Here is a 27,272-nt window from a genome sequence, read left to right on the forward strand (position 1 = left end):
TTATCTGAATTGGAAGAGTTACATTTTGGATCCTGTTTTGCATTGAAATTAATGTCAACCCTCCCAATGGGGAACAAGTTTAAGTTGTACATTTAAGCAAGGAATGGAAAATTATCGGTCTTGGGGAGAGATTACTCAGAAATTTGCTAGATCATTAAACAGTCTTGGATGTGGTAAAAAGGTAAAGGTAAAGGACCCCTGACAGTTAAGTCCAGTAGCAGATGACTCTGGGGTTGCGGCACTCATCTCGCTTTACAGGCCGAGGGAGCCGGCATTTGTCCGCAGACAGATTTTCCAGATCATGTGGCCACCATGACTAAGCCACTTCTGGTGCAATGCAACACCGAAACCAGAGCAGCGCACAGAAATGCTATTTACCTTCCTGCCGGAGTGGTACCTGTTTATCTACTTGCACTTTTTGGTGTGCTTTCAAACTACTAGGTTGGCAGGAGCTGGGACCGAGCAATGGGAGCTCACCTCATAATGGGGATTCAAATCGCCGACCTTCTGATCGGCAAGCCCAAGAGGCTCAGTGGTTTAGACCACAGTGCCACCCGCTTGGACATGGTACAATGAAGGAAAATATATATTATGCAGTTTGGAGTGGGATTTCAGTGAGTTGCTCCTGTGGGACTTTTCTGATTAGGCTTAGAAGTTAAAGCTATCCATTTCGCTGGAAAGTCAACACATGTTATCCAGCTACAGGGGCTAATTTAGCGAAGGACTCACATATGGTTGTTCCCTCCAATGTTAAACATAAGTGGTGAAGTGCTGATCATTTTGTAAGTGAATGAGTCCATCCAAAATTAGTCATTTCTATAGGCACAGGGAAACCCCTTGGTATGCATATGTCTATTCACTTATAAAAGGAAAATAATGAAAATAAAATTTCAAAACAAACCAACAAACAGGTCTAATATGAGCCCTTTGAGCTTCCAGGACCTACATAACATTGAGGGTCTCAGCTCGGTGGTGAAAGAAAAATATAAGGGGAGAGAATGGGAATTTGCCTGTTTCAGTAGCTTATTTGTTGTTGTTTAGTCGTGTCCGACTCTTCGTGACCCCATGGACCAGAGCATGCCAGGCACTCCTGTCTTCCACTGCCTCCCGCAGTTTGGTCAAACTCATGCTGGTAGCTTCGAGAACACTGTCCAACCATCTTGTCCTCTGTCGTCCCCTTCTCCTTGTGCCCTCCATCTTTCCCAACATCAGGGTCTTTTCCAGGGAGTCTTCTCGTCTCATGAGGTGGCCAAAGTATTGGAGCCTCAGCTTCACAATCTGTCCTTTCAGTGATCACTCAGGGCTGATTTCCTTAAGAATGGATAGGTTTGATCTTCTTGCAGTCCATGGGACTCTCAAGAGTCTCCTCCAGCACCATAATTCAAAAGCATCAATTCTTCAGCGATCAGCCTTCTTGATGGTCCAGCTCTCACTTCCATACATTACTACTGGGAAAACCATAGCTTTAACTATACGGACCTTTGTTGGCAAGGTGATGTCTCTGCTTTTTAAGATGCTGTCTAGGTTTGTCATTGCTTTTCTCCCAAGAAGCAGGCGTCTTTTAATTTCATGGCTGCTGTCACCACCTACAGTGATCTCAGTAGCTTATAGCTTATATTAAAATATCCTGAAGTGGGGCTAAAGGCTGTGTGTATTTGGGTTTGTGTGCGAGCACATGTGTGCAAGGACCTTTTGTGTGCAAAGCAAGTCCTGTACTACTAAAGTTGTTCCCTTGTTATACAGGTTTCAGGAAGGAGGGGCACTATCTCACCTGTGACAAAACAATGTAATGTCTCTTCTAAGCTGACATTTATCCCCAGCTGTTTTTGTTCAGAACTCGTTCAGAAATAGTTCACATTAAAAAAAAAAACCCACCCAAAACCCTGTATGATTAACTGAAGGCACCTTCTTAATCAACCACAAAGTTTCCAATCTATTATTTGCTAAACATTGCATCTCTGAGGGTAAAAATGCTCTTCTGAGCTCTTTGTGGAGGTAGGGCAGGCGAGGTTACAAACAGAAGAGACAAATCTATAGAGGTTCCTGTGGAATTGTTGGGCTAGTTATCAACCTACGGGATCATCTTTCTTGTAAACCAGCTTTCACAAGCCTTCTAATTATAATCCGAATATCTTGCTAAATGTCAGTTGACACTGGATCGTAACATGCAACATTTCAAAATTCACTCCAAATTTGGCTCCACTGGGCAGGCTGCCCGAGGGAGTTGTCGCCATCCGAAACAATGAGCCTTTTAAAATCAGGCAGCTTGAGGTGCTAGGTCCTACAAAACAGGTACACAAATCCTCTCAAACATGTTTTGAGGAGGCTTCGGTCAGGGATATTGAGATGCTCTCCATTTCAATTAAGGACAATCTACACCTTCATCTTTAATACAGCAAGACACAGTGAAACACACGCTTACATCAGCTGAACGGCTTTCATGGTCTATAATTGTTAAGAGATGTAATTAATGAAGAAAAGAAGATTGTAGGTCTTGGCCTTACGCAAGTCTTGTATCCATTGGTTGAAAAGCCAATTACCTTGGACCATTGGGGGGGGGTGTCAGTTCCTACAGTCATCCATGCATTCATTACAATATTGGCACCCTGTCGGATGAATTATAGTCCCATTCATTCACCAGAGTTTCATATGCAGTCACAGCCAGGGATTATTAAGCTCACCAGTTTGATAACGCTACAGAATACGCACCCATTGGGAAATGAGTTTTCTTTCAATATCCATCAAGTGGCAATCTTTGCTTACACTCAAAGCTGGTCATTTCTTGGAATTTATCGGGCGGCTCACCAGGTTCTCATGAGGCTTTGACCAAGTTTTCCTGGTAATTCTGAATATGCACTCGTGCATTTGGCTGGCAGAACATCGGGGCAAGCTGGCAGAGAGCAGGACAGCACCCCTGTCCTGTGCACCAGACTTCTCCTTGGGAGAAACTGTATTTCTGGCCAACTCACCCGGTCTACCCACTCTGCTGATTCACATGCAACACCAAGCCAACCTATGACTTAATTCATAAACATGAGACATCACAGCTGCCTTGCCCCCTCCTCCAGCACTGCTGTTGCTGAACTGCCATAAGCCAAGATATGGTTTAATGTAGTGCGTCACCCAACCTGAACCTCATGGTCTGTCTCACTCCAAACAAACCATGAGCTGTGGCTAAGATTTGTTCTTGGGTGTTTATAGCACATGGTTTATCTGGCAGAGACTAACCATGAGCTTGGGTTCGGAGGACATGCCAAGCCAAACATATTTCAGCTTACGGCAATACAGCAGTAGCGGGGGCAGGGCGAGTTCAGCTGCTGTGAGATATTCTTTGGGAATAGTCATGCTAAGAAGTCAATGTTTGGCTTAGTGTTATGCCCAAAGCAGCTCATTGAGTGGTTATTGTCTTTTGCAAGTTCCCAAACCAGGTACTTACGAAAACCTAATCCTTTCCCAGTCGAACCTCAGGATGATTTATGGATCCCAAGTAAATACTTTGTAAATAAAAATTCTTGCAGCAGATACTTTTACACCACCTTTGCTGTTTTAATGTGTTTTTATTTGTTGTTATACAATATTTTACCGGTTTTGAATATTTATTTTCAGTTGCTCTGCGAGTAGAAACACTGCAGAGCTGCTAACGGTTATTTAAATAAGCAAATATAATTACGAGGGAGAGTAATAAAAAAACCTGAAACAAATACTCTTAAAACACACTGCTTAAAAAAATAATAATTAAAAACATACTTCAATATGTCCCAGAGCAGGGCTTCAAATCTTGCTGAGAATCTTGTTCCTGGCATTCCTCTTCTAATTTCTATGGCACTTTCCCAAAAGATTGTGCCCAAAGTGGCTCACCACAGATTACATGAACAGCAGTAAACATTAACGATTATAAAACCACATACACTCCATAATAATTACAAATCGTATTGTCAATAAGTAAGTACATCATTAAAAAAAAAAATCTAACATTGTAACAGAACAATAAAGTAACCTAATTTAACAGCTTAAAACTGAACGGGAGAGAGAATAACACAGAAATAAAAGAAGGCCAAATAGATCTGCATTCCATTGCAAAGTTCACCACAATTACCTGACACACATTAAAAAGCAGCTATGCCTCTTAGTTTGCAAGGGGGACCCAATTAATGAGAGCTAAAATGGCACCTCTGGTGAACTTGGCATGCATGGGCTGTGCTTTTTCTCTCTTGCACATTCCTTTTTGGACATTGCAAAGACGACCCACCAGCTAAATGTGCAAGTAGCTCTAGTTGCATTTGTAGTAAGCCGTTTCTTAAACTCTCATTTCCTCCTTCCCCGCCGTATGCAATTTGCAAACTTCCTACTTCTTTTTAAAGCAAAGGCTGACAGCGAATTTCTTTTGGTTAAGCTCTGAACTTTGGGGCAGGGGTAGAAGGGGAGAAGGGGAAAATTTGTTTTCTTAGCTTCAGTGCGAAGTGAACGCCTCTCTGCTCGTGCCTTTGACCCACAGAACTCTTTCAGATCTGCTGTTTTCAGTTCTGGTACACTCCACTTCAGCAAAAGCTTGTTTGCATGACAAACTGGTTGCATGAATCAGTCGCGACCAGTTCACCACAAGTGCCCATTGTCAAAACACCTGTATGACAAAACTGGACCTGTGCGAGCTTGCTCTCACGGCAGATCTAAACATCGAAAATCTGGGTTGCTTTGCATGCTCCTCTGTGACACCCAATTTTGTTCACTTCTTGTCCATAAATCATTATGCTCTGGCCTGGCCTCAGCATCTGGTACCCTTGGGCAGCTGCTGTGGCCCCCGCACCCTGGCAGGGCCCAGCAGTGCTAATGCCAGTCCTGGTACCTCGTGCCTGGTAGTTGCAAGCAGCAGGCACCCATTTTTATTTCCCAGAATGCCCAAAGGAGGAGAACTTGCCAGAAGACACTTTGTCAAGCATCCCCTCAAACTGGCTCTGCTACCCTTCTCCTCCCCTACCCACCACATCCTTGGTTGCTGCTAGTAGATGTGAAGGTAAGAGAACCAGGAGGTCCACAATAGTGGCACAAGACATGCTCACAGGTTCACTCTTGCCCAATCCTGGGTCGTCAGGTGTTGTTGGACAACAACCGTTGCTCTCTCCAGCAACCATGGCCAAAAGGCATAATAGGATCTGTAATCCAGCAACTTTTGGAAGGCCATAGGACAAAGGTGAGAACCAGTGACTGGAATTGTTACTTTAAAATGAGAGAGATGTGTGTCTGGCAACCAGCCCCCATCAGTAATTCAGCTGCTGAGTTCTGAACCAATTTTAGTTTCAGAGCAGAAATTGATCGTGCCCTTGGTGGGCTGCCAACTTGGGCCGATTTAAAAGATTATTGGGTAGTTTCTGACCAAAGTCCTCCAGTCAGAGCAGGTTACACTTGCCTTGCTAAACCAACAGTTTGACAATGTATAAGGCTCTTTCATCAACGGGTGAGACTCTGGTAAAGGTATTAAAAGCCCTTCAGTGAGACGCAACAAGCTACGTTGACTGTTATAAATATATATACTGCCTGCATCATCCTGTACCAGAAAATTCCCGGAATATAAAAATACACACCCACTCATACGGCATATATAAATGCACATACATATACATGCTACTCAGCAAAAATAGTTAACCTATGGAAACGAGTGCAATTAGCCTGAAGATACTAGCAGTTGGCATGTTCTGGCATCTTTTGCCCTAGAATAGAATACAAGAGATTGCCAACGTCGGGTGGAAATCGTTGGAATCCCGTTTTTAGCCAGAGAGAGTAGTTATCCCTTCAGAGGAATGGAAAACAATGCACCTGTGAAGAGGCCTAAGCAACCATCGCAATTAGAAAGCTTCCTGTGTTTCAGAGATAAAATCCCTCCAGGGATAATATGCTAAAACAGAAGGTTCTGTGCTGGAAATGCATGAGAAATAGTCTCCAGGTGGGAGTAATAGGAGACATTCATTCATCTTACAATAGCTTATGTAAATAAATCTGGGGAAACAGGACAAGTCATGCTGTGTCTGGAAAGTACGGGAGGATTTTCTGGCTGCAAGTTTACCTAACGGGATTTCAAAAACTTTGAAGTGGTGGGAAGGTGGGGGAGGGGGGAGGGATGTGAGTCAGTGTTGCGGTAAAGAGGCTGCACTGCCTTCTTGGAAGGACACGGCTAGAAGCACTCTGTGACTACTTGGCCTAAGAAACTGCAAGCAATAGTAATGAAAAGCAAGAGAGGCAGTTCAAATCGTTAACGGCACCGGTATTTGTATCTGGTCTGGAATTTGCATCTTGCCACCTACACCTGAAAATAGCTTCTACACAGCCTTATGCTGAATCAGACAATCAAGCTCAGTTATTTGTCTACGCCAGTGTTTCCCAACCTTTTTTGGGCAAAGGCACACTTGTTTCATGAAAAAAATCTCGAGGCACACCACCATTACAGCCCCGTGACGTCAGCGCGCAGCGTCACGCCGGGAGGGACATGAATTGCTAGCAAATTACATAATCACCTCCTTGAGGGCTGGCTCATCTTCTCTGAAGGCAGAACCCCATTAATTAACAGCACAGACTCACACCATAGCCAAGACGAGGGGGGAAAACCTCAGTCATGCACAGTCATGCACATGTGGGGGCTAAATGAGGACGAAGACCGGGCAGAGAGCAGGGTTCAAATCACCCCACCTGGCCAGGACAATCCCTGGGTGCTCCCTTGGGCCACTCGCCTGACCCACCTCGCAGGGCTGTTGTTGCGAGGATAACACGGGGAGAACCACGCGCGCCCCCGGGAGCTCCTTGGAGGAGAAAGCGGGCGATGAATGCAATGCACGAAATATATGAGAGGCGACCAGGTTTTGCAGGTGAGGGGCCCCCGCCAGCCTCCGCTTCCAACACCCGGCGCAATGACGCCGAAGTTTCCCCCCGGGCTCGGCTCGGGAAGCAGCGCTGCTCCCCCCCGGCTCCCCTTCGCCCTCCCGGCTCTCTCTGCCGCCCACTGGGGACCCCCCTCACCTGCCAAGTCCGGAGCGCCGGTGGAAGTTGCATGCATGCATGCAGGGCGCCGCGTTGCCATTGCATTGCACTGCACTCCATGCAACGCCTGCACGCATGCATTGCCTTGCACGCCCGCCAAGGGGTCTCCCCGCGGTCCGATGCATCCCCTCCGGCGCGGATGCAGCATTGCAAAAATAAAAAACCCCCGACGCAGCCCTACCTGGGGGGCAGCCTCCGCCGCTCCGCCTCCGCGGGGATCCCCGGGCTCCATCCTGCCGCCCAATCTCCGGGGGGCGCAGGCAGGCTGCGCGGGGTCTGCGCGGAAGAGCCCCTGCCCGCCCGGCCGCCGCGCTCATTCCATGGCCGGGAGAAGAGCGCTTCAAACAAAACGCCCGGCCCGCCAGGCCACGCTGGGAAACGTAGTTCGCGCACCCCGTGCGGGCACGGAGCCCAAGGGCGAGGGGACTACGGATCCCAGCAGCCCCCGCGCCGGGGACGGAGGGGGAGAGGCCGGGTGCAGGGATGGAGGGACGGGTGGGCGAGCGAGTGAGTGGCAGCCGCCAAGCCTTGGCCGAGAGCCAGGAAGGGCCTCCCCGGAGGAGGAGGAGGAGGGAGGCGCAGAGCGGGAGGGAGGGAGGGAACCCCAGGGGTCATCTAGTGACGGCGCCCCAATCGAAAATTTGACTTAAAAAAAAAAAATCTTTCGATTTTTTAATTTTTCCCGCGGCACACCAGGCAACAGTGGTTGGGAAACACTGGTCTACGCTAGCGGCTAGCGGCTCTTCATGGCATCAGCCGGAGTTCTCTCTCAGCCCTAGTTCGAGACTGAAACTTCTGCATGCAAAGCAGTTGCTCTCACACTCTCACAGTTGCTCTCACTCCCCCTTGCATTTTAACATGGGCTGAATAGGTTTGATAGTGTTCAAAAGCATTCACATTTCGTCTGTCATAGATGATGAAGGTTTGCGATTGCAACCTTGTATGGGTTGGGTGGGGATAAATAAGTAGAGAGCCAGGAAAACCCACCACTTTCCATTTCGTTATTCCCCCCCCCCCCATCTACATGCCCAGTCAGTTATCCTTGCTTACCAGGCTTGGGGAAGGGGGAGGGAAGGCTCTGACAGTGCTGTGGGGGCGGCGTTCCTGACTTTGCACGATTTTGCCTTTGCACGCAGACCCCTGGAACTGAACCCATGTGTAAGGGGCGTGCACACTGTATATTGTTTTAATAGACTCTTTCCCTCTCTCCTCACCCACGCTGTACAATTACACAAGGAGAACAGCTTCGAGTACAAGCCAATTTAGATGCTCTCAATAATGTGGTATAGCCCCCATCAATTTTGAATACTGACAGATAATTACATGATTAAATGCTTCACCCTGTCTCCGGAAATGTAGCCTAACTCTTTTCCTAATGTGCTGGTTTTCTATGCAGAGCTTGTTTTATGTTAAGAACATTCAACCATGCGATTCCCCACCCTGAATAGTCCTAGAAAGTGTATTCCATGTACAAATTGGCTCTAATGGATCATTTGTGATTTCCAGATACATGAGGCCTGTCACCATTCATGCGAACTTTTCCCTTTAGAAACACAAGGAAATTTAAATTCCAGCTTTTCAAAAACTTGCTTTTTTTTTGTTAAAATCCCAGCACAGTGTAATTACAGTCCAAATTCATTCTTGTCCTCAGCATAATAACCAGTTGTCCCAGTTTATCAGCACAATAAACCATTTAAAATCCCAGTGGCATAAGCAGGAACTTGTACAGTCATCATAGTTATGAAATATTTCTTGGCTAACTTTGGGGGTTAGATTGAAAAAGCCTGCTTTGAGGGACTGAATTCCTGGTACTTCAGATTGTTTAGTTAAAAGGCAGGTTTCCTGGCAGCCCTGTGCATTGGCCGTTTCTCCCTACGTTAAGCAATATGAAGCAAAAGATACCATGAGCATCAAATGTTCCTTGCGAGTCAGTGTCTGAAGAAGAAGAAAAAGAAGATGAAGAAGAGTTTGGATTTGATATTCCGCTTTATCACTACCCTAAGGAGTCTCAAGGGGACGTGGGTGGCGCTGTGGGTTAAACCAGAGCCTAGGACTTGCCGATCTGAAGGTTGGAGGTTCGAATCCCCGCAACGGGGTGAGTTCCCGTTGCTCGGTCCCTGCTCCTGCCAAGCTAGCAGTTCGAAAGCACGTCAAAGTGCAAGTAGATAAATAGGTACCACTCCGGCAGGAAGGTAAACGGCGTTTCCGTGCACTGCTCTGGTTCGCCAGAAGCAGCTTAGTCATGCTGGCCACATGACCCGGAAGCTGTACGCTGGCTCCCTCAGCCAATAAAGCGAGATGAGCGCCGCAACCCCAGAGTCGGCCACAACTGGACCTAATGGTCAGGGGTCCCTTTATCTTTAAGGAGTCTCAAAGCGGCTAACAATCTCCTTTCCTTTCTCTCCCACAACAAACACTCTGTGAGGTGAGTGAGGCTGAGAGACTTCAAAGAAATGTGACTAGCCCAAGGTCACCCAGCAGCTTCATGTGGAGGAGTGTGGAAGCGAACCCGGTTCACCAGATTACGAGTCTACCACTCTTAACCACTACACCACACTGGGTCACAATATGACTTACTGTCAACTTTCACTTGCTTTCCATATTCTATCTATTTATGGTGAAAAATGCTTGAAGAAGGGCAGACACCTGGGTGTCCAAAGATGAGGGTAGCACAGCCAGGCGTTTGTTGGAATTCCAAGACTGGTGAAGGGCACCCCACACCAGTTACACTGCCCCTCTCACTTTGCTTAGCCAGAGCCAGCACGAGAGAATTATCTTTTTTCAATGCCCCATTCCTTCTAGGTTTAAGGTGGCCACTCAATAGTGACTTGCCTTAGAGCTGCAGATTGTAAAAGCAGTCCTGCTGGTAGTATCCACTTATTAATTTGAATGCTGGGGGCAAGTTACAACTGAAAGCCTAACGTCCCATTGCCATACTGTTGCTCAGCTAAGCCCCCACCTGAAGCCCATTCTTCACACCAGCACTCAAACCTTTTCACTACTTCTCCTGGGACGTTCTACCCCAAACACTCTCCCCATAATCTCTCCTACCTATTCTCACTCTCGCAACTTTCTTTAAAGGGAGCCATCTTCTGCCAACTCAGCAGTCCTCGTCAGGAGCTGTAGTTGATGTTCCTGACCCTGTCCATCCATTCCTGTGCCTCCAATATTTGGTCACCTACTGATATATAAAGCAAGCATATGCTTCATTAAATTCCACTCCATGGTGCACTTATATGCATTCCCCCCCACCCCCAGTCCTATTGTCTTCATAAAACCATAAGGGTTGGCTGGTTTCCAGCTCTCTGGGGTTGCTTGTTCCTCATCTGGAGAGAAGAAGGCCATCAATTTCCTGTCATGCTGATAAGATGCCCAGCACGTGCTGAATCACCAAGTTAGAAGCCTTTCATTCACACAGCAATATTCCTATTCATTCTTTGGTTGAAATCCCTGAATTTGGCCAGATTGTTTTAAACAACAAAAACTCGTATGATCTGCATCCTTAAATTTCAGGGTGTCAAAGGAAGGGATTTTACATATACAGAAGAACTTATTAACATAATCTATACAATTCTGTACAAGCAAGGGGAAATCAGAATATAGCTGCTGTATTATGAGATCAGATGGGAATTTAGCAGATTTGGAGATATTTCTGAAGGGAGAATACTGACCTGTGTGCTGAAAGTGAAAGCTATTGCTTTCCAAAGTGGTCACCGACACACTCTATAGAGCAACTATGTTTGCTGCAGGTACATTTAAATCTCCCTAAGCCCTGAAGCATTTGAATTATGGTGCTGGTTTGAATTATGGTCTGGAGGAGACTCTTGAGAGTCCCATGGACTGCAAGAAGATCAAACCTATCCATTCTTAAGGAAATCAGCCCTGAGTGCTCACTGGAAGGACAGATCCTGAAGCTGAGACCCCAATACTTTGGCCACCTCATGAGAAGAGAAGACTCCCTGGAAAAGAACCTGATGCTGGGAAAGATGGAGGGCACAAGGAGAAGGGGACAACAGAGGACGAGATGGTTGGATAGTGTTCTCGAAGCTACCAGCATGAGTTTGACCAAACTGCGGGAAGTAGTGGAGGACAGAGGTGCCTGGCGTGCTCTGGTCCATGGGGTCACGAAGAGTCGGACACAACTAAACGACTAAACAACAACAACAACAACAACAAGCCCTGAAGTATGAATGAGGCACATATTGTTAAATTTCCACATACACACATCTGGTGGCCCATGGCTCTCCAATGCAGTCATGCCCGTTTAAAAAAAAAAAGTGTGTTTGTCATTCAAACTTTGGACTGTTGCTGTGGAAAACACCAGTTTAGGCCTAGTACAGTAAAAAAGGCAAAGGATCCCTGGACAGTCAAAGTCCAGTCAAAGGCGACTATGGGGTGCGGCACTCATCTCACTTCAGGCTGAGGGAGCCAGTGTTTGTCCACAGACAGCTTTCCGGGTCATGTGGCCAGCATGACTAACCCGCTTCTGGCGCAACGGGACACCGTGACGGAAGTCAGAGCGCACAGAAACGCCGTTTAGTCCTGGTGGTCTCTGTGGCAAAAATAATTGCGAAATGGCCATTGCTGTGTGGGGGAAAATGGTTTCAGAAGACCTGGGTTCAGATTCTCTCTCTCGGATGTATTGAAAGAATGCTAGGCAAATTAACATACAGCCATCCTCATGCAAAACTTTGGCAGTTCCCACCTTGAATCTGAAGTACAATTTAGCAGCTTAATTAGCAATATTTCTCTTGCTTATGATGTCCCCAATGCCTTCAGTGCAAACCAGTGAACTCCTATCAGATCTGGAAAGTAAAAAATGGCTGGACTGAAAATCCTTATAAGGGCTGGACACTCGCACATGGACACACACAGAAGAATAGGCTGTTGAGTGCTAACAGCAGTGATTGTCCCACAGCAAGCTGAGGAGGCCATACTGGTTGAGAAGAAGTCATCCTGTTGGTGGCAATCTCTGTGGAGGAAGGCTCACCAATGTGCTTTCTGGAGAGTCTCAGGAAGAGGTGCCATGGGCTTGTAGCTTTCTCTGCCGACTGGTTCTTCATATTTGTATTTAATAATCCCATAGGACTACTGCAGGAGACCCGATACTCTATATTTTTGAACATCACAATATGAAGTTGGCTGGGTTAGTTAGTCTTTTTATTGCTCTTTTGTTTTAGTGTTAAAAAGCTTATATATCAGTTATTGCCTTTGTCCAAATGCATCATTGCTGGGCACTCCTAAGAGTAAAAATAATAAAATTTCTGAAGAACCCACAATGAAAAAATCATTTTAAAAGTAAAAATGTGAATGGAAAAAGCGCTGACTCACAACATAATCAATAAGAGTTTGTTTTTGTTTAAGGATGCAAAACTATGCAGTGAATTGGAGAGGTGTGAGAAATGAAGGAATGTGTTACCCTTTTCATACAACATAAACAATACTTCGGGCTTATCTAAAGAACAACATAGAATAATTATATGCCAGTTAAACCATCATGGTTTCTTAAAGAATCCTGTAAATTTAGCTTGGTAAGGGTGTTGAAAAGTCTCTCTAGCACCCCTCACAGAATGCTGTCCAAGGGTTTCTTGCCAGAGGGAATGACTATTAAATAGGTTTAAGTTTGATGTGAGACCCACATCCTATTGAAGTCAATTGATCTTAATGTTTCTGGATTTCACCTTATATCTAGACAGGAAATTCACTGTGCAATATAATAATTATTGTCAACCACTGCTGGCAGGAAGAAAAAAACTTCTTCATGCATAATTTGTTTATCAATTGTAACATTACTAGTTAAAGTAAATGCCCATACATTTCAAGTCAACAAATTTATTTAAAAAGAAATGAATTTGTGTTATCAATTGAACTTCCTGTAATATATATTGAACTGCTTACTGATGAATAATGATACACTACCTGAAGTTGTAAGTTGAAGTGCTTTTAAAGGTCTTAAAAACGCTTTTGTTTATATGAAGAAAAAAAGGATATATTTTTATTGAGAGACTGTACTCCTACTTCAAATAAGCCAGCTGCTCTGTGTAACACTGCTGTCCTGGGAGTAAATCCCATTGAACCCAGTGGGGTTTATTTCTGAGTGGACATGTGTAGGATAGCACTGTTAAGTGTGTCTTTCATAGAACCAACCCTTGGAAGTACCACAATTTCAGAAGGTAATGTTTTGAAGAGCAAAATTTCATCAGAGTGGGTTGAGGGTCCAATTAACTTCTAAAATTAAAACTGACAGTCATTAAGATTTCCATTTGGCAACCAAAGGCTTGCAACATACAATACTTCAAAAATAAATAAAACAACACTTTAAGGCATGATCCATCAAAATGACATGAAAGCTTCAGACCTGTCAAAACACACCTTAGAGAAGAAAAAAGTAGTATCCTGAACTTCATCAGAGCATTAAACCATGCTATAATGTTGGATGTTAAAAATAAAAAAACACTCCCCCCCTCCCCGGTAATTAAAAGATATCAGATTTGTAACAACAGATAACAATCTCAAAATGCAAATGGTGAAATTTGACTTACTGGGTTCACTAAACTGATGTCTTAAGGCAGCAAAAGGGATTTAAAAACACAATGTGAATAAATGGAATCCACTCCAGCTTCAGGCGGAGGGGTAAGTGCCACAAACTTACTAAGTCCAATTGCAAATGAATAATGTAGCCCCTCAAATAGGGAGAAGGAATCGCTCCAGGAACTCCTAGCGCTGTAATTCTCCAGCACCTTTGCAGCACACAGTGTTTAAAAGTGGAGTTTTAAAAATGCTTAGTTTGTAAGCAACATGAAGCCCTTGGGTAGAGAAGTGCTTGCTGCAGAGTTTGGGACAGCAAACCTTTACAGTGGAGTGGAAATGTCAGTCAAAAGCAAAAGAACAAGGCAGCATAAAGGTCCTTCTGCTTGTTGCATTGCATATATGCTTAATTCAAAAGAATTGTAGATATGAACAAGCAAGACTTTCCTCCGTTAGGAAAACATGCATCTCTTTTGTGCAAAGTCTTTGTTTCGCTCAAAGTTAAGGCGTGAACAATACAAAGGACACCTTTGAAAGATAGCGACTTCAGAAAAGGTTTCTTCCCTTCTTATCTGTGTTGAACTTGCCTCCTCCGTTATGTCTGCAGCTGTCAGTTAGCAGAATCCATATGTTCTTGCCTGGTAAGAAGAGGCTTTCCACTGGGGCTTGCTGAATGTATGTGCATCTCCTTTACCGTTTCCAGCAGTGCTTTCCTCTCCAGTTCTAGAGTGAGAATTGTCTGCCTCAGCTTGCTTTCATTGTTGAGCAAAGCATCAACCATGGCCTCTAGGTTTTGGATCTTTCCATTTGCCATCTTAAGGGACAAACAAGAAACATATACAGATTGCTAGTGAGAAAAACAAGTAAGAACACGCAGACTGCTCCCTCAGCACACCTTTCTATTCCTCTTATGTGAAACCAGCTGAAATTCACATGTGCAGAACAATAAATACAGTAAAAGGTAAAGGGACCCCTGACCATTAGGTCCAGTCGTGACCGACTCTGGGGTTGTGCCGCTTATCCTGCTTTATTGGCCGAGGGAGCCGGCGTATAGCTTCCGGGTCATGTGGCCAGCATGACTAAGCCGCTTCTGGCAAACCGAAGCAGCGCACGGAAACACCGTTTACCTTACTGCCGGAGCGGTACCTATTTATCTACTTGCACTTTGACGTGCTTTCGAACTGCTAGGTTGGCAGGGCGGGAGCTCACCCCGTCGCGGGGATTTGAGCCGCCAATCTTCTGATTGGCAAGTCCTAGGCTCTGTGGGTTAACCCACAGTGCCACCCGTGTCACATAAATACAGTACAGCAATCCAAATTACAGTGGTGCCTCGCAAGACGAATGCCTCGTAAGACGAAAAACTCGCAAGACGAAAGAGTTTTTCGTTTTTTGAGTTGCTTTGCAAGACGAATTTCCCTATGGGCTTGCTTCGCAAGACGAAAACGTTTCCTTTTTCTTAAAACCGTTAATACCCAGGGTGCATTCGAGTTGTCCCCCAGAGTCTTAGAAAATGTATGTACAGTACACTTTGGTGATTTTTAAATGCTTTTCTGTCATGTTTAGAAACTTAAATTATTGTTCCTTCAGTTTTTGAAATGCTCTTTACAGTATGTGTGACTTTAAAGAGCACTTAATAAATTCTTTTTGTACCAAATTTGCCTTTGTTTGGACTTTTCTTGACCATAGGAACGCATTAATTGATTTTCAATGCATTCCTATGGGAAACCGTGCTTCGCAAGACGAAAAATCCGCAAGACGAAAAAACTCGCAGAACGAATTAATTTCGTCTTGCGAGGCACCACTGTACTGGCATACTTAACTTACAGCCAGTTTTGGAGTTTCATCTTTCTACACAAAATGAAATTGAGCCTATACTGGGACAATGCAGATGAAGCTTGTTTCCCTCATGGCTTTTTTTAGAGTTTATGAATAGGGTAGAATTGGACTGCATCTAGATAAAAAAAGAACACGGGACAAATGTGGACATCAATGTTTGGTGCAGGGAAGATTCCTGCCAACAATGTAACGACTAAACTTCTCCACAGCCACCACTGGGGGAAAAAGACCACTCTGCTACTTAATAACGAATTAAATTTTGTGTATGATATATTCTCCACATTCCTTCCAAATCTTGTTTACTTAAGCTCCAGAATGACTTAAGCCTACAACATAATACTGAGTAGAAAAACTAAAAGCCAATAAATCTACGTCATGAATTGACTAATTCATGTGTAAATTTATTAACCAAGGCATTTTAATTAAGAATAGCATTGTTAATCCAGAGCTACATCTATCTAGCATGAGCCTCACTGATGCTGAGGCAAGGAAACATGAATCATGATTCAGACCAAACAAATAACACACAAAAAATGCCTGCCAAAGACTGTGAAATTGGCTTTTCGGCTCTTCAACTTTAGCAAGCTTTGACCTGGGAAGCATGAACCTGGATGATTTCTATTCTTTCCATCTTTTTACTTCCCAATTTTGATCCCAATGGTAAAAAACCCATGCTCAAAACAAAACAAAAACCAAATGGGAAACAGTGTGTGTTTGTGTAGACCTTGGAGAGCAACAGTTGCACTATTTAAGCAATTTCTGTTGATGTCATAGAGCATAACAGTTGCTGTGTTGGCTAAGCAGCTCATAAATTTACTTCCTTCATCTCATCTTTTTTCTGCTTACCAATTGCCTGTATCCGCATGGTACAGATACCTAGTATTTAAAAGCACGATGTAGTTATGCTCCTGTACAAGATATCCCAGTGAAATAGAGATGACAAATCCACTAGGCATTTCAGGACTTTTATTTTTATAAAGATAATCAAATCCCATAGTCATCTGATTTTCTAATAATCACCAAGAGGGGTTCCAGAAACTAGATGTGCAAATGTTTTTCAAATACAAAAACTCACTGATTACTGATGCATCCAGCTGTAAATAAATGAGCCACTGAGCTATATTTAATGTATATTGTATAATGTGCAATCAGTACCTGCAGCTCCTCAAGGAGGTCAAAGTTTTGTTTACGTAAATTGGTGTTGGCTTTTTCCAATTTATCCATCCTTTGATTGTCATTGAGAGAAGAATCTATCAATTCATCTTGAAGCACATGATATTCAACTTCATAAGCTTGCAGCTGTTTGGCAATATCCATCTCAAATACCTAGTACATATGTAAAATGGAAGAGTGCCTTGAATTTTTTTAAAAAGAAAACAAGAACCAGAAAACCCACTACATGCATATTCTGTATAAGATCCTGTTTGGCTCACAGTCTATAAGAAATCGGGGCGTCAGATAATCCAAACATTCTTCCCAAGCAAAATTTATTGCCTATCAGAGTTTCATTTTTGCTGCTTCTGAACCTTTTTCTTTTCTCTCTCTCCAGTAACATGGTGACCATCTAAAAGTAGTATCAACCACTTTAGTATCATATAGAAGCATTTTTGTCATGAGAGAATGGCCTCATGTCAGGTTGTTTCACAGCTAGTTTCACAGCTATGAGGATCACATTATAGATCATGCTATTCATTCATTCATTCATTCATTCCACTTGTTCAAAAATGTTATGAGCCTACTGAGATAAAGTCTTGTAAAAATTAATGGAACATTGAAAACACAAAACACCCAACTGCCTAACAAATAAGTTAGCTCCAAAAATTATCAGGTGTATTTCAAGATTACAAAGGAAGTCAAGGCATCCAGTGGCTAATATCTTATTGGTTTTTGAAAGTCAAGAAGGGCTCGTCTGAATAAAGAGCATTTAGAATATTAATTCACACCAGAGAGATAACCAACGGTATGCCAAAACATAGTAAAACCACAGACAACAGTGCTCTTCCAAGGGGCTAGATTATAGAGGGCATCTATTTTGCTATGAGTTGTATAGATTAGAGGCCTGAACTATGCACCTACAACATCTAGTTCACCAAATGCAACATACTTAGATTGTAGGATGGTGCAATACAATGAAAGGAGGAGCCATTAAGAAATGAACTGGGGAAAACCTTACTACAGTTTTCTAGAAAGAACGGTAACAGGGGCAAAAGCTGGAATGCCAGACATGCAGGGATACCAAGGCCTTGGAATCTGAGTGGCGAGGAAGTGAAAGCATCAAAGGGTTTGATGGAACTGGGCAGGCTGCAAAGTAGGACCTGGTGGGAGGTGAAGGGAGGGATGGACAGACTGTGGAGTTTAGAAGATGAAATGTCAGGGAAATGATGAGAATTGGTAGAATGGCTAGGAGTCTCAAGTAAATATTATTTGCCATTAATTACTTTCTCTCCCTCGCTTCCATTTTGAAGAGCATTAGCTTAATTTCTTGCTTTCAGGAAATACTGCATTATATTATGTGGAGAGGAAACTCAACCTTGATTCTTGTGCACAGGACATATTTTACTACTGCCAAACATCCAAAGCATTTCCATTGTTCAAGTAAACTGTCCATGCTCACTATGAAAACACAGGAGGAAATCTAGCTATATATTCCAGCTATAATATTACCCCCAAACAATTCTGGCTAGTCTCCACAAAGATTTTTTAGCTCTCCACAAAGAACATCTACATTCTCCAAGTGTATAAGCCAATTCAGTTGTGGGTGGGTGGGTTGAGTACAAATACATTTCTTGACTGGGGCATCAATAAATTACTAGTAATTTTGCAATTTACATCTTCCTGGTAATACCTAGCTTCATACCTGGTTTATGGTTTTTTCCATCTGTACCAAACCCAGATTTGGGAGAATACATTTAACGAAATCAACTATAGTTTCCAAGTTTTCATGTTGCAGAATTAAGGGCTTATGGCTTCCCAGCAAACTTAAAGCCACTTTAAATATAACTTCTGATCCTTGGAGAAACAGCATGTCTGGGGGGAAAAGAGTGGGTGGGGGGAGAAGGCAAAGAAGAAATTATAATGAAAATTTTAAGCAGCTTGGAATCCACCAAATGCTCAAGTACCACTGTGTATCAATAATTGTTCTGGTAATGGCAGCTATATTCCAGTTCTCCAATTTGAAGATTTCTAACACTATGTGACATACTGATAAAATAATGCATGTAGCAGTTCTATGTATCCTGCAGCAAAAGGCATATTTGAATGAAACCAATGGAAGAAATAGACAGTTTTCTGTCTGACATATATCTTACACTGCTTTCCACTTACACCATATGTGCATTCTACTGACAGCTGTTAGTTCCAGTCTAACCTTACAATCATTTGCCATCTATAATAAATGTTTGATGCTTATATGTCTTTCACTTAAATAAAGTCGGACAAAATTAATTTCCAGCAAGGCATCCAAATTTAAGAGCACACTGAAGAAAAAAACTAAAACTAAAACTAAAATACATGCTAGAATTAGGGCAGATAATGCTGAAAGCATAGCCAAGCAAAACTAATTTTCGATTTAAGCCAAGAGCAGTGTTTATGCAAGAAGCTGGGGGTGGGGGAGAGAAGAGATCAGTTCAAGGTGACCTATGCTATGTTAGTGTGGCAGACATAGCAATTGTCTTGCTCCTGTATAAAACGGAAGCATTTTATAATCTCCCTCAAAGATCTTACCACAGAGAGGGGTCTGTCAGGCTCAGGCAAGGGAGACGTGCCCAAGACCTCTTCATAACGCTAGAGGTGAAGAAGGGGAGAGCTGATTCTCCACCACTCCCAATGCAAATATGGAACCCGTTACTTGTTTTAGCCAAAACATAATTCTGCTTCCAAGCTGAAGAGGGTCAGTGCAAACGCAATGCCTGGTCTCTGTGCCTGGCAGTGGGGTGGTGCTCTGACCCCCTGAGAGAAGCAAAGAAACCCTGCATGCTTCCATCAACTCTGCCTGGCTCTGAGCAGAGGAAGGACAGTCGAGGCAGGTGCAGAAAGTCCACACACCTCCTCTGCCCCTTGCCCACTAAGAAGAATGGTGCAGGCATGGAGGGTTGCCTGCCATGGAGCTGGAGCTCTAGGTGCCTGGCAGAGAAACCCCACTGGCTTCTGCCGCCCCTTACAGTTTCACACTGAAGAAGAAAATCAGAGAAGCTTCTGCTTGTCCCTGACCTTGTGCCACATCTCAAATATACATCAAGACCCTACCCCCCTGGAGGATAGCCACATGACAACAAATTTCTTAGTTGGCCACCAGGGCCACACATAATTTGTCGATCCCTGTACAACACATCAAACATTTTAAACAAAAAGCCAATTATTTTAAGAACATATCCAGGGCAAAGGTTTGCTGGATCTGGGTGGTGAGCCAGTAACGACGTAATGTAGACATCCAAACAAATGTCAGCGTGATTCAAAAATACAATCTGGAAACAGAGTTAACATTGTTTTTCTATTGCTGAGCAAATAAGAGAATACATCTTTTTTTGTACAGGACCCTTATATCTACACAGGGGTGTTGAAAGTTCACAGAGGCAGAGAGAAAAAACAGAGGCGGGTTGAACACACAATGCAGCCCTCTAGTCCACACAGCCAATTTTTGAACGTAGAACTTCCTTATCTGATATCTGGGTTCCCCAAAGACCTACTCTAGCATAACAACTACAAGAGTGAGCTGCTAAACCAGGAAGGCCCTGATTCAAATATTTCTGTAAAAGAAAAGGGACTAATGTGTGCAATTCACCTTTTGTTCTTCTTCATCTAAAGTATCATAAAAATAATTCTTTGTTGTCTTTGGTGCAACAGAGTAAGTAACATGGCTATCCACTGCTGTAATTCATTATTTTAAAGAGAGAGAATGCTCTCCTTATACAAAGTTTTGTGAGCAACCTTCCCAGTATTGTTGCAAATCATTGCTTCCAGTGTAGCAAGCAAAGTTTTGCTTTTTTGTTATATCTCCTCCCTAACTAGTGTCATTCTTTGTTCCACAAAGCCCTTTTACATGTCTATATTTCATTACATATGTACAGTGCCTTTCAAGTGTATTTGCTTTTTTAACAAGTTGTCTGTGTTTCTCTGCAAGAAGGGAAATGAAACAGAAAAAATGTACAATAATTAAAAACAACCACTCTACATTTGGAAGCATATAGGGTGGGATATATACAGATAGCATATGTTTTAGTTTATGTGCATTCAAGCAAGACATTGATAAGTAATGCCAAAGATCATATTTTTTTATTATGCATGACTGTGAAGAGGAATGTTGGATTATAATTTCAACATGTTATATTTGGAATGTCAACTTGATTCCATACTAAGGTATGACGCAATCAATAGGTTTAGGCAGAGATTAGGGCCTCCATCAAATTTTTGTCAACCATGGAACTTAGGTTAATAAGATGCAGTTCAGTCAAATCAGAATACTGTTCCAAATTACTAACAGCCTAAGCAAAATTCACAATGCTTTTGTCCATAGAATATGTCACATTTAAAAATGATTTTGTCCCATTTTAACCAATTGCCTATTTGTCAGAAAGTGTGGTTACCGTCATGAAAGACCTATTCCTCTGTTTACAAACAAAGATAAAGCATTTGACATGGTGGAACGAAAGCATCTGCATTTGCTATGCTCTGTCTCCACATTCTTGTCCATACAATCTTAAGAAAACCACTCATGTCCTATTAGCTGATTGGCTCATACTGATAGAAAAAAACTTCCTGAATTTCAAACAAATAATATATTTAATGGATCCTAGGTATCCTTATCATTTATCGTGACTTACCAAATACTCTAGCCACAAACCCCAGGGGAAATTGAGAGGCAAACATGGTAAGAAACCAGGGGGCAGCATACAGACTAGGTCCAATTTCATGTGCTTCAAAATGATTGTAGAGATCTCTGTGGTAATCATGAAGAAGTCGAGAAAGTTGATACATCTGGATCTGCACAGGCAAATAAAAATAAAGGTTGTTAAACTAGACAAAATGTTTAAAGGATTTTCCCCTGGGACCTTTATGTGATGGTCCAAATGCACATTTATAGGAATGTAAGTCCTGATGCATTCAGTTGAAATTGTGATCCTAAGTATACTTTCCAGGAAGCAAACTAAAATTTTCATATCCACAAATTAGCATTCACACACCTGAGAAAAAGAAAAAGAAAACTGAAGCTATTTTGTATTGGCCTTCTACATTGTATTCGAAAATGAAAACTATCCTTCTTCCCCCTTTTATGCCAGCTAAAAATACTGTGATTTGGTGATCTTCACAATCTTATTAAAGGATACGTTTGTTTTCTCTGAGGAAAACCTCATAAATCTATTTGTACAACAGCCACTGGCAGCCTATTGACCTGCTAACACACTCCAAAATTGTGCCCCAACTTCAGCAGATACACAGCTGACAATGTTCCCATTTGGCACCCTTCTCATTCAACCTTTCTGAATACACAGGTAATAAAAATTCACAAGTGTTTCACGTATTGTGCTTTCTTTTTATGAACATTGGGTGGAAACGCAATATATAATTCTTATGTTCTTGCATTTAAAAAAAAATTAAAAAAAATTAAATGCAAGCTGGAGCGCTAACCTGTAAAATTGTCATGTCAGGCCGATACTGCTTCCTCAGGCCCATGTCAAACATAAGGAACTTGAGCATTTTGAAAGCCTCTTCTTCACTCATATGAAGCAACAGCACACCGGCTACAAAGCTGAGGCCCTGGCAATAGCCGACTTCCGGATCCAAGAGGGAATAGGCCTTCAAGATATTGTAAAGTGACAGCTGCCCAGCTCCAAGCTGGGCTGAGAAATATGGATGCGTCGGAAAGGTGCGGCCTGTGAAAATTAAAAATTGGGGTTAGCAGCACAAATATTAATAAAGCAAACATGCCATGTTTTCGTGTGAAGCAAACAATTTTGTTAGGCCGCTTGTCTAATAAACTACAGTGGTACCTCAGGTTACATATGCTTCAGGTTACAGACTCCGCTAACCCAGAAATAGTGCTTCAGGTTAAGAACTTTGCTTCAGGTTGAAAACAGAAATTGTGCTCTGGCGGCGCGTCAGCAGCAGGAGGCCCCATTAGCTAAAGTGGTGCTTCAGGTTAAGAACAGTTTCAGGTTAAGTATGGACCTCCGGAACGAATTAAGTACTTAACCCAAGGTACAACTGTATAAAGTCTAATTCAGCCTTTCTCAACCTGTGGGTCCCCAGATGTTGTTGAACTACAACTCCCATCACCCCTAGCTAGCAAGGCCAGAGCTCAGGGATTATGGGAGTTGTAGTCCAACAACCAGTGTGTAGTGGTTAAGAGTGGTAGTCTCGTAATCTGGGGAACCGGGTTCGCGTCTCCGCTCTTCCACATGCAGCTGCTGGGTGACCTTGAGCTTGTCACACTTCTTTGAAGTCTCTCAGCCCCACTCACCTCACAGAGTGTTTGTGGTGGGGGAGGAAGGGAAAGGAGAATGTTAGCTGCTTTGAGACTCCTTAAAGGGAGTGAAAGGCGGGATATCAAATCCAAACTCTTCTTCTCTTCTTCTTCTTCATCTGGGGACCCACTGGTTGAGAACCACTGGCTAATTGCTTTGATACTATAGATCAGGCTTCCACAACCTCGGCCTTCCAGATGTTTTGAGACTACAATTCCCAGCATCCCTGCCCACTGGTCCTGCTAGCAAGGTATCATGGGAGTTGTAGGCCAAAAACATCTGGAGGGCTGAGGCTGAGGAAGCCTGCTATAGACTGAACGATTTAAATCCAATATAGACTTTGCACTCTATATGACAGGGGCTCTTCTGTGACTCCTATAAATATGTTGTGTGTTTCTCATTGCTGGCAATCTGCCCCTTAAAAGATTATCCCCCTCACTGCAAGCCTGCCAGTGTCTGCCCAATGTTGACTGCTCATGCCCATTACCTCACACCTAATTAAATAAAATACCTTGAATGTTTTTGAAATATTGATGGCAGGAACAGGATAAACACAACGAGCATGAGAATTGGCATCATGGCACACTCAGTCTTTTGATTTAAAGGTGGCTAAATTGAAAACCACTGAAGTTAGTCAAATTTTGAAGGGTTAATCCTCTCTAAGGGCTACCATGTTTTCAAATTTCATGTGAAAAAACAAAAATGTTATGTCCATTTTAATCTGAAAATATGTTAAACTTTAAAGTTGGCTATCATGAAAACCACTTGAGCTACCCATCTGAAACTTTTCAGGGCTGATCCCCTCTGTAGGGAACACCATGACTGCAAATGTCATGCCCTTATGTGAAAAAACAAGAAAGTTAGAGCTGATTTGGGTTCACAATGCAAATGGTATTTCTGAAGATTTGCAATTTCCAGATTGTGATCTAGCTCCTGGACAGAATGGGCCTGAAACGGATCTGATCCAGATTTACAAATTGGGATCACAAATCAGATTGGGAGATCCATGTAGATGTTCCATGAGGATTGGGAAGAAAATGTTTGCTACTCTGAAAGAGAGCAAGAGAAACAACCAGTTTTTCTTTTCTTCCACATTAAAATACACTCAAGGTAGGTTTATTCCTGCATCCCCCACATCCTTTCAAGTGCAGCTAAAGCAGTCTTTTGTAGCTTCGCACTTGTTAAATCTCACCCCACCCTTTAATTTCCGGAACATTGCATCTATGGGAGGTGTGTTGCCTTGCCAGATGCTATCAGGGCTCTCTTATTTCAAAAACAAAGACAAAGCCCGAAGCTAAGTCTTCCTGCAAACAGATTAGTGCTCTGCACACTGTATACTAGGAAGAGACTGTTTGATTTCTGGGTCTGGCTGCTCACTGCCCAGGCTGGCAGGAAACCGAGTGTTTCTGCAGATGTAGCGTGCTTTGCTTCCCAACTGGAAGAGCAGCTTGTATTGCAGCAGCTACCTCCCTGCCCAAAGTAGGAGTTGTTCCAACACACGCTGAACAGTTCTATTCAATGTCTCCTGTTTGGCAGAAAGTCCTGCTCAACAGAGTCACTTTGAAAGCATGAGCTAACTAGGAAAGGGAATAGATATCCAAAATGGAAAAAGACATAATAATAAAAATGAACAAGAAGAGTACTTAATATTTCCCCCTTTCTTTCTTATTACATGGTAACTGATGACAGGCATTTCTGGAATACACCTTTCCTTGGAAGGATATGGATTAAGGCAGCAATCTGCTGTGTCTGATCTTAAAACTCACATGGAAGCTGGCCGAATTAACTGTGGTGAAAGGCAATTTGCACAGGCTCCTAAGCCACTCTTCCAGTACTATGCAGCGCAAGGAGAAAATGTTCCCAAAACATTTCAAGCATAGGCTTTGTTTTCACAGAAAGAGGCTTAAGAAACAAGCAAAAGTATGTGTGACTCAGCTAAAAGATACAGATTCAGCGGAAAGCAGGCACAATCCACTATAACATTCAAATGAAGGGATCTAAGCATTTAGCTTCAAATATTAGCAAATACTAATTATGTTTTTTATTCTAAAAAGCTGCTAAACTACCTCTGAATACAAACCAGCCAACATGTATATAATCTAATTTAAATGTATAGCTATAATACTAATACATGCTTTTTTATATATAAAAAAACCCTTTTAACCGCTGCTTATTGACAGTCCCAGCTCCTGCCCACCTAGCAGTTCGAAAGACCCTTAAGTGCAAGTAGATAAATAGGTACCGCTTTATAGAGGGAAGGTAAACGGTGTTCCGTGTGCTGCGCTGGTGCAGGCTCACCAGAGCAGCTTCGTCACGCTGGCCACGTGACCCGGAAGTGTCCTCGGACAGCGCCGGCCCCTGGCCTCTTAAGTGAGACGGGCGCGCAACCCCACAGTCGGTCACGACTGGCCCGTACGGGCAGGGGTACCTTTACCTTTACCTTTTTATTGACAGTTCAACATGTCTTAACTTGAAATGCTCTAACACTCTGATACAATTTGATGTGGTGTTGGATAATGAAAGATCCATACATTTTTAGTATTGTGTATATTTTGTTTAAAAACCCATTTTTCCTAAATAAGAGACTACACTCAAAATGTGTTGGGGACATTTTCATTTTTGTAGTGAGACACTGGAAACTCAGAGCAATGTGTTTCTGTGCCTTGCTAATCTTGGGCTGTTGCCATTTATATTCTGTGGGGAATGGAGAAAAAGTCCCCACTAACGTGAAGTGTAGGAGGCATGGGAAGTGCACAGGATGCAGTGCATTTTATCATTATATTCAGAAGTTGTTTCATTACACTGACATTTTATCTGTATTAGTTTATACAGAGTAATATATGCAGGGGGTTTTTTTGTATTTGTGCAGGTCTAGACTTTATACACTGTGTTTTACTGCTTGAGTGGTCAGGAACTATTCCTCCGAGTTTTGTCATCATTCACACAGCATTGGAACAAACAGATGCATAAGGAAGTTATTTAGAATTTTAGGACTTACTTAAGAGATTTTAAGTTATGTTATACAGGAAACAGCCAATTTAAAGGTAAAGGGGACCCCTGACCTTTAGGTCCAGTCGTGGCTGACTCTAGGGTTGCGGCGCTCATCTCGCTTTATTGGCCAAGGGAGCTGGCGTACAGCTTCTGGGTCATGTGGCCAGCATAGCTAAGCCGCGTCTGGCAAACCAGAGCAGTGCACGGAAACGCCGTTTACCTTCCCGCCGTTTACCTATTTATCAACTTGAACTTTGACATGCTTTCGAACTGCTAGGTTGGCAGGAGCAGGGACCGAGCAACGGGAGCTCACGCCGTCGCGGGGATTCGAACTGCCGACCTTCTGATCGGCAAGTCCTAGGCTCTGTGGTTTAACCCACAGCGCCACCTGCGTCCCAACAACCGATTTACGTGAGTTCAATTGATGTGCGACTTTGCACACCGTGGTGACACGGAAGTGGCCAGAAAAGGGGATAGGCTTATGTGCACTCCACCGTCACATGTGATGACCTGGAACACAACCCCCGGGGCAAATCATAGGTTGCCTTACATGCTTTTATAAGTGCTTCTTTGGGGACCAGTAGATTCGCTGGAGGGAAACTATATGCAGCAGACCTACTCCCAATGCCACTCAAACCCTTTTGAGTTTCTGAATCTTTAGAATCATAGAATTGTAGTGCTGGAATGGACACCAAGGGTATTCTAGTCCAACCCCCTGTGATGCAGGTATCATATATCTGTTTATGTTTTCAAATTTCTCCTCTGCAGTCATGAGACCTAGACCCACATTCTACTTTTTAATCTGCTCTTTAAAAAGAAACATGACGTTGAACACCCCATGTTGTGCAAGTAGAATACTTTTGAGCACCAGGCATTGTCTCCAACCTAGGGAGTTCATCAAGGCATATAGACCGCAACAGAACAATAGCTTTTAAATAAAATCATGACTTTAAAAGTGCACATTCTCAGCAGAACACAAAATGCTAAGTATTATGTCAGGGTTATTATTATTTTTTGTAGGCTTACCTAGGTCAATAAGTATTGCATGCTGCTGAGAGGTTAGCTGCTTTAGGAGTTCTTTGTAAGGTGTATCCTTTGGTTGCTGTTTATTTGCAAACTGAGGCTTAAGCTGGAATTGTTCTGCTAAAAACTTCCAGATCTCACCCCGGTGATGGCGAGGAACTCCTTTCCAAAAGGCAATAGGAACCAAAAAAGGAAAAGGAAATAATTAATTGGAATGGGGGGGGGACCCCACATACTATCTATCACTGTACCAGCCATCTGTCTCAACTACAGTATCCAATAATTTGCACCTTAACTCACATAAATTATCTACTAAAGCCTACGTGTGGGCCAAATCGTCAAGTGGTGGTGGTAGAGCTAAAGTTCAAGGCAGGGTGGGGATCTTGAGGAAGACAATCCCTCTTTTCT

General features: G+C 43.1%; 1 protein-coding gene across 4 annotated transcripts in view; it reads right to left on the minus strand.

Moving 5' to 3' along the window:
- Positions 1 to 8,033: 8,033 nt before the first annotated feature.
- The window catches only part of TBC1D1 (TBC1 domain family member 1), an 83,206-nt gene continuing 63,967 nt past the window's right edge, over positions 8,034 to 27,272 (minus strand). For all 4 annotated transcript variants that reach the window (XM_077934394.1, XM_028743185.2, XM_028743188.2 and 1 more), the window contains 6 exons: positions 26,868 to 27,026; positions 22,015 to 22,259; positions 21,210 to 21,369; positions 18,248 to 18,417; positions 16,546 to 16,716; positions 8,034 to 14,368 (listed from right to left, as the gene is read on the minus strand). In XM_077934394.1, coding sequence (XP_077790520.1) covers positions 14,165 to 14,368; positions 16,546 to 16,716; positions 18,248 to 18,417; positions 21,210 to 21,369; positions 22,015 to 22,259; positions 26,868 to 27,026 — 1,109 coding nt within the window. In that variant the 3' untranslated portion in view covers positions 8,034 to 14,164. The remainder of the gene's footprint in view (positions 14,369 to 16,545; positions 16,717 to 18,247; positions 18,418 to 21,209; positions 21,370 to 22,014; positions 22,260 to 26,867; positions 27,027 to 27,272) is intronic.

The sequence above is a fragment of the Podarcis muralis genome, chromosome 9 (assembly GCF_964188315.1).
Source record: "Podarcis muralis chromosome 9, rPodMur119.hap1.1, whole genome shotgun sequence".
Classification (NCBI taxonomy): Eukaryota; Metazoa; Chordata; class Lepidosauria; order Squamata; family Lacertidae; genus Podarcis; species Podarcis muralis.